The 8,084-nt window shown below is 55.3% G+C and overlaps 1 protein-coding gene across 1 annotated transcript; it reads right to left on the reverse strand.

The window, feature by feature from the left end:
* Positions 1-5,442: 5,442 nt before the first annotated feature.
* POSPLADRAFT_1054309 (hypothetical protein) lies at positions 5,443-6,816 on the reverse strand (the record flags this gene model as incomplete). Its single annotated transcript, XM_024480508.1, has 5 exons — positions 5,443-5,762; positions 5,809-5,980; positions 6,029-6,118; positions 6,168-6,614; positions 6,667-6,816. The coding sequence occupies 5 exons, from the start codon at positions 6,814-6,816 to the stop codon at positions 5,443-5,445; spliced, it is 1,179 nt and encodes a 392-aa protein (XP_024342366.1).
* Between the last annotated feature and the right edge of the window lie 1,268 nt (positions 6,817-8,084).

An 8,084-nucleotide genomic window follows, 5' to 3' on the forward strand; every position in this document is an offset into this window, starting at 1 on the left:
ACCGAACGTTCGAAACTTCGCAACTCTGCCGAAGCCCTCGAACGACAAGGGCAAGGAACCAGCGTACAAGACCATCGTTGTCGCGACTTGAGGTCAAGCGACAGGGGAATACCTAAAAGCAAGGGGCGTCCGACTGGTTCTCACCGAAGCAATGGTGAGCGAGGCTCAAACCTAAGGCTAGGGACAAGAATGTATTAGTTAGTAAGTAAAAGAAGTAAGTACAGGAGAGCTTACTGACCTAGGGACAAGAGGTCGAAACTGAGGTCCCTAGGGCAGCAGAGGCTGGTTTATATACATGGGAAGATTTAGGGCAGGCTGTGCGCGTTGGTCCGTGCGCAGCTGGTCCGTGCGCAGCATGCCGACGCGGCCCCGGGGGCCGGTGAGTCAGAGCGGCTGCGTCAGCGGGGCCCGAGCTGTGCCGTGCACTGCCGTCCTATCTAATCTGATCGTACAGTAGATAATGATGTGTCCGTATCGGGCAAGTAGTACAGAGGTCGCGGGTTCGAGCCCGCAAAAAGGAAAAAATTAAAAAACGGCTAGGCGCCGTGTCAAGTCGTGACAATCGTCCCCGTTATCCAGCCGAAGCTAGCCGAAGAAATCTTCCAGCGTTCGATGAAGTCGCAGTTCGTCACGCTGACCCCAGAAGAGTTGCTGTCAATCGTGCCCGACATTCGAAACAAGTACCGCGACGCCATCACCCCTAAGCGAGTCTCGACGGAACCCGTCGCGTCGGCCCACATCGTAGAAATCGGCGCCGACGAGGTCACGGCTGTCAACCAGCTCTCGTGTTCAGGTGCAACGTTGGAACCCGGTGCTACAATCGTCCCCGACCCCTATGAAACATATCTGAAGCACATCCCTCACGGCAAGCACCCCGCGGAATTTACTGTCGCCCATGATTCGAATGCGATTTGTTCGATCATCGCGTTGATCGACAACAAAGAGCAGATCGAATGCATCGTCGACCCCGGTTCGCAGATCGTTGCCATGTCGGAAGAGGTCTGTCTGGGCCTCAACCTCCTCTTCGATCCTACAATCCAGCTGAACATGCAATCGGCGAACGGCGAGGTGGACCGATCGTTAGGACTCATTCGAAATGTTCCCTTCCGCATCGGTGAGATCATATTGTACCTCCAGGCTCACGTCATTCGAAATGCAGCGTACAACATCCTCCTCGGCCGACCCTTCGACGTGCTCACACAGAGCGTCATCAAGAACTTCGCCGACGAGAACCAGACCATCACGATCCTCTGTCCGAACACCGGCGAAACCGTCACGATTCCGACATACGCGCGAGGAAGATCGCGAAGCCGGCAGCATCCTCTCGGGTGTCGCAAATCGCATTTTCTCGCTTCGAGGAATTGATTCCCCATGATCAAGGAGAAGCCGCGCTAGTCATCGACTACGATGGGGTAACACCAAGTATTTCCTTCGTCTCTCCGATTGATTCCTCGACTCCGAACACTGTTTCGTCACTGTACCTCTCCGCATGCACCTCCATTTCTTCATATTTGCAGTCTCTTTACGTTTCGGACAATACAGTTTCTAATGCCGCTCCGTTGAATGCTTCGACGTGGGCTTCGACTCTTCTATTTTCAGCTCCATTCGCTTCGGCTCCGCCAGCTCCCGTCCCGACGAAGTCCATCTCGCAGCTTCCCAACTCGATTCTTCCCTTTCCTTCGACGACATCGACTTCTACCCCCTCAACGCACAAGATCCTCGTCACGACAAAGAAGAAATACAAGCCTGTCGCTCTCAAAACCAGACCCGTCCTTGGTGCCGTCCCCGAACAATTTCGAATACTTCGAGACATCAAGGGCGACCCTCTCTCCATCATGCCTAAGCTTTTGACCGACCCCCCGCCATTCAAACCTACCGGTCGGTACACCCTCGAACGCTTCGAAGCAACCGAGAAGCTTCACGACGGCGACTTCCTACTTTCCGAAGAACGTCGAGTCCTCCACCACTTCATGTGCCTGCACAATGAAGCCTTCGCATGGACCGACGACGAGCGCGGATGCTTCAAGCCCGAGTACTTCCCACCCATCGATTTCCCTGTTGTCCCTCACACACCCTGGGTGCAGAAGAATATTCCCATTCCACCCGGGATCTACAACGAAGTCTGCGCGGTGATCAAGCGAAAGATTGCCGCCGGAGTCTACGAGCCATCGAACTCGTCGTATTGATCGTGGTGGTTCTGTGTCGTCAAGGACAGTAAATCTCTTCGACTAGTCCATTCCCTCGAGCCCCTCAATGTAGTCACGATCCAACATTCCGGTGTACCGCCGACGCCCGAATATCTCGCAGAACAATTCGGAGGAAGACCATGCGGCGGCATGCTCGACCTCTACGTCGGTTACGACGAGCGACTCATCGCCGAGTCTTCGAGAGATCTAACGACGTTCCAGACACCCTACAGAGCCATGCGCCTAGTCACACTCCCGATGGGTTGGACAAACTCAGTCCCGATCTTCCACGACGACGTCACCTACATCCTCCAGCCCGAGATCCCGCACGTTATGGTGCCCTACGTCGACGACGTTCCTGTCAAGGGTCCCGAATCTGACTACGACGACGAGCGGCTCCCTTCGAACCGCGGCATTCGACGCTTCGTATGGGAGCATTTCGAGAACATGAACCGTGTAGTCACTCGAATGCGCTACGCCGGAGGTACCTTCTCAGGAGTCAAGAGCGTCCTCATCGCTCAAGAAATCATGGTGGTAGGACATCGCTGCACTCCTCAAGGACGCCTCCCCGACAACTCTCGCGTCGCAGCGATACGCAACTGGGGTCCCTGCGCTACTCTATCCGACGTTCGAGCATTCCTCGGAACCATCGGCGTCGTTCGTATCTTCATCCGTAATTTCGCTCATCGCGCCGACGCGCTCGTACGCCTCACGAGGAAGGACGTCGAGTTCGAGTTCGGTCCGGAGCAAATCGCGGCGCAGGAAGACCTCAAGGACGTGCTACTCTCATCCCCCGCCCTCCGAGCCATTAATTATGATTCCTCCTCTCCCGTCATTCTCGCAGTCGACACGTCGTTCATTGCCGTCGGATATCACCTCTGCCAGTGCGACAAAGCCAACACGCGAGTCCGTTACTACAGCAGGTTCGGCTCGATCACACTCAACGATCATGAACGAAGGTTTTCACAGCCGAAGCTCGAGATCTACGGCCTATTCCGCGCACTACGATCCCTTCGACTCTACCTGATCGGCATTCGGAACCTTGTCGTCGAAGTCGATGCGCGGTACATCAAGGGTATGCTGAAGAATCCAGACATAGCCCCAAGCGCGAGTATCAACCGGTGGATTGTCTCGATTCTCACATTCCATTTCACGCTGGTCCATGTCCCCGGAACAATGCATGGCCCCGACGGCCTCTCTCGACGCACAGCTCAGCCCGGTGATGTCATCGAAGACGAGGTCGACGAAGAGTTCGACGATTGGATCGACCAGATGCATTCTTTCGTTCACCAGATTCAGCCCCGCTCGTCCGTCCAGATGCGTGCCATCTTCACCAATGACAGAGCCGAGGACGGCTCAGATTTCAATAGGGAGGAGGATAGCTACGAGCTAGTGCCTCGATCGGAGCAAGCACAACTCGCAGATGCAAAGCTCGACGATGTGCTCGAATTTCATCGAACGTTAGCGAAGCCCGATGGCATCTCCGAAAGCGTTTATGAAGGATTCATCAAGTACTGCATGCAATTCTTCCTCGACAACGACATCCTCTGGTGCAAGGACAGTCACGGAGCACACAAGCTAGTCGTCAAGCCCGGTGATTGCCTTCGAATACTTCGAGAATGCCACGACCACACCGTGCATCGAGGAATCTATGCAACCCGAGCCTTCGTCAATGAGCGATTCTGGTGGCCATTCCACTACGCCGACATCGCCTGGTTCGTTCGATCATGCCATATCTGCCAGTCTCGACAAGTGCGTCAAATCCTCATTCCTCCGACCGTCGCAGTACCAGCCCCCATCTTCGCGAAAATTCACATGGACACAATGCACATGCCAGCCTCGGGCGGATACAAGTACTTGGTCCAAGGTAGATGCTCGCTCACGACTTACCCCGAGTTTCGAATGCTTCGAAAAGAGACAGCAAAAGCCCTCGCCGACTGGATCTTCGAAGACATCCTCTGTCGATGGGGCGTGCTCAGCGAGATCGTCACCGACAACGGTACAGCGTTCATCAAGGCGGCCGATTACCTTTCGAAGAAGTACCACATCAACCATATTCGAATCAGTGGGTACAATTCGAGGGTGAACGGTCTTGTCGAACGTCCGCACTTCAGCACGCGACAAGCCTTGTTTAAGACAGCCGACGGAGATGAAAAGAAATGGTCCCAAGCTGCGTACTTTGTATTTTGGTCCGAGCGCATCACAACTCGACGACGTATGGGCTGCTCACCCTATTTCGCTGTTACGGGCACCCATCCGCTCATTCCTCTCGACATCGTCGAAGCTACGTACCTGCAACCACCACCGACTTCGGTCCTTTTGACGACCGATCTCATCGCCCGTAGGGCCATTGCGCTTCAGAAACGCGTCGAACAAGTCACCGAACTCCACTCGAAGGTCTACGAAGCACGTCGAACTGCAGCAATTCGCTTCGAGAAAGAGCACGAGCACTCGATCCAGGATTTCGACTTCAAGCGCGGAGCCCTAGTGCTCATACGCAACACGAAGATTGAGAAGTCCCTCAACCGCAAGATGCGCCCGCGATATCTAGGCCCCCTCATCGTTGTCTCGCACAACAAGGGCGGCGCGTACATCGTGTGCGAACTCGACGGTACAGTCCTTGATCGACCCATCGCAGCATTCCGCATCATTCCGTATTTTGTGCGCAAATCCATTCCAATTCCCGAAGATCTCGAAGATGTCTCGACCGAGCGTCTTCGAGAACTCGAACTATCGAATTCTCTAGGCGACGATGACGATAATGAAGTCGAAGAAGCCGAAGAACGCAACAAATAGAGGTTCTCCTTTTATTACTTGTACACCACGATACGTACTCTCTTCTCTCTGTTCCTGCTCTCACGTTACGCGATATGTTTGATTTTTCTCCTACGTTTTAGACCATCCCGTGTACAAATATCTTCGATTCAACTCGAGTCGCGACATTGTTCGACGTTCTACGAACGCTTCGATTCGACCGTTGCACAGAGGCTCACCTTAGACGAGTCCTCCTAGGCTGTGATGACAAACTGAGCCTATATTTTCATTAAGTCCATTTTCCCTCGCTAAGAACATTTCGATTTCACCTTCTATGTCCTTCGATCATATTACGATTTAGCGTCGAACACACTTATTTTAATTTCCTGTTTTTCTTAGTTCCCGCTAGGTTTCGTCTAGACCAAAGGCCACATTTTTCCATTCGACCATCTACGCAATATTCTATGACACGAGTACGACTACGATACAAAACGACTCGCGCCTAGTCATCGTCGACAGCCCCGTGCACGAACCCGATTCCTCCCTTTGCAAGCGCCGCCTTCTCCATCTTCTGGAGGTCGAGGTCCATGTCGTGGAGGAGCGCTCGACGGCGAGCGATGTGAGCGCGCTCCTCGCGGATGACGCGAATTATCCCCCGAGATTCGTCGTCGAGGTCGAGCGCGTCGAGGTCGTCCTGTTCAAGGCCCAGGCGGCTGGCCCCATTGAAAGGCCGTCGTAGAAGGGGTCGCGGAGGCTCGTCGACTCGGCACTTCTTCAAACCACTCGAGTCCGCGACCGAAGGCCCAGGAGAGGTCGGCCAAACTACTAAGTCATCAGCGAAAGCCTAGGACAAGAAGAAACGACTTACTGCGCTTCTTGGTGGTTGATCCCCCGCCGCGCATTTTCTTTGTCTTGCTCAGGACAGACACCTTGTCGAAGTAGCAGCCCTGTTGGAACTGCGCGCACCTCTCGCAGGTCGTGGCGTTCTCGACCCACACGCACTCGACAGGGGCCAAGCGGTAGCCGGCGCAACGATCACACTATCAAGGCGTTAGCATCGAACAGCTTCGACGAAGTGTCGAGCTTACCTTCTGTCTGGCCTGGCGCTTCTCAATCGCCGTGGCGGCCATGTCGACCTCTGTCATCGCGAACAGACGTTCGACCGTCCGAGGAGTCTTCTACGAAAGAAAGATTAGTAATCGAGGGACGGTAGAAGAGAACACCTACGATCGAAGGGTTGTCCGACAACTCGGCGACCTCCTCGTCGACTATCGCGCACCCTTTCCCCTTGTCGAGAAGTCCCTCAGCGGCCGCGATCCTCGCCAACTCCTCATTGGCGGCCTCTTGTGCGCGACGCTCATCTTCGGCGGCCTGCCTGAGACGGTCCTCTTCATCCTTTCGACGCCGTTCGTCTTCGAGGCGACGGTCCTCGGCGGCCTTCGCACGCTTCGCAGCCTCTTTGATGTGTCGTGCTTCCTCTTCGGCGAGGCGCTTCTGTTCTTCGAGGCGTCGTTCGACCTCGGCGTCGATGGCGGTCGCGAGCTCGGGCCAGTCACCGCGCACCCACTCGACCCAGGACTCCGACGCCCGCTCGGCGAGTTGCTTGACGGCGGCGGCGACGTGCAGCTCCGTCTCCTCGTCGCGGATGGCGCCCAAGGCCTTGCGATAGGCGAGCTGTTCGAAAACAAAGGGTTAGTTGGGTTATGCAGATTTACGAGCGACTTACCACGAGCGGCGACAAGTCTTGTGCCCACTCTTCGACCACATCGAGCGCGGCGTCGGCAGTCGGCGGAGCCTCGAGGACCACGAGCAAGGAGGCGAGGCGGCGGTTGACGAGCGAGGGAGTCGACGCAGGGGTGGTGGAACGAGAAGACATCGTAGAGAGCAGCGAGTACGCGGAAAAGGGCGACGAGGTAGCGATGAAGGAACGATGGGATGGGGAAAATGAGGCTAAGTCTACCCTGCTTATAACCCCTTTCCGACCAGCGTTTAGCGCCGGCCACGTGGCGTTCGAAACCGACGTGGGTTGTCATGCCGCTTCGACCCGTTCACGACCATCGTGCTTCTCGCATCACGTGGAGGACCGAGGGCGGTCCAAATTTCAATAGGGAGGAGATGATAGGTGCCAAGCCCCTCTGGGCCCCGATTCACCTCTTTTCGGCAGTCGCATCCCACCCGGCACTTCGACTCAGTCTCCCAACAGTTCAATTTCACCTTCGATGCTCTTTGACATCTTCGACGGTGCGCGACGCTTACTCGAAGCTCGGCACGGTCGTCCCGATGCCTCGCGCGTAGATCCCAGGACATCTTCCGCATTCGGCGAACAATAGGGCCACTTGACGCCGCTCGGCCAAGCGCGTGCATCGCTCCAAGCCACACCGACGTAGCCGGTCTTTCCTGATTAGGTATTGAACCTCACGGCATGCCTTCGACGACGGCTACCGGTCCGAAGTGGCCATATGTTGCTCTTCATCTCCGCGTTCGGCATGACGTCACTCTACCGATGGACTTGGTGTGTGCCCCTCGGTGAGGCAGCTTCTTGAGGAACAATGCAAAGCCCCTTGTACCAGTGTGCCACTTTCGATAGTCGTAGCGTCCTGTGTAGTATAAATTCTGTCGTACTTCTCCAAAAATAACAAGATCCGTTTCCCCCCTCGAGTTCAGAGCTCATAAGTCGAGTTCGCCCCGCGTCTAAGCCTTCAACTGCATCACTTCGTCCCTCACTGCGTAACCTCGAAACCTCGTCCACTGCGTTTACTTGTCGATACAGTCTCGACAAACCCTTCGACTTCAACGATTGTCAAAGAAACTGCGAACCGCATCCTAGCTAAGTCCCCCCCCTTCGAGTCATGTCCCTTCCTTCTACGATACATCGAAGAGCTCTGCCGAGCTTCGATCGTCTCCACTAACCACCCCCAGCCTCCGAGTAGCTTCGATGACGTGTCGAAGCCACCTCGTACCTTCCCTAGCGTTCGTAGCCTTTTCCGAAGGCGTTTCTCGTGTTCACTCGAACCGCGGGACACCTTGCTGNTAACTCCCCTCTCATTAGACTATAATCCGTCTCTCTAGTCCCTTTAGGTCGCACCCAGGTTAGGGGTTAGGGTTTCGTAAGTCGTATCAGCGTCGGGCCGCGTAATAACAATG

The sequence above is a fragment of the Postia placenta genome, assembly GCF_002117355.1.
Source record: "Postia placenta MAD-698-R-SB12 unplaced genomic scaffold POSPLAscaffold_3, whole genome shotgun sequence".
Classification (NCBI taxonomy): Eukaryota; Fungi; Basidiomycota; class Agaricomycetes; order Polyporales; family Adustoporiaceae; genus Rhodonia; species Rhodonia placenta.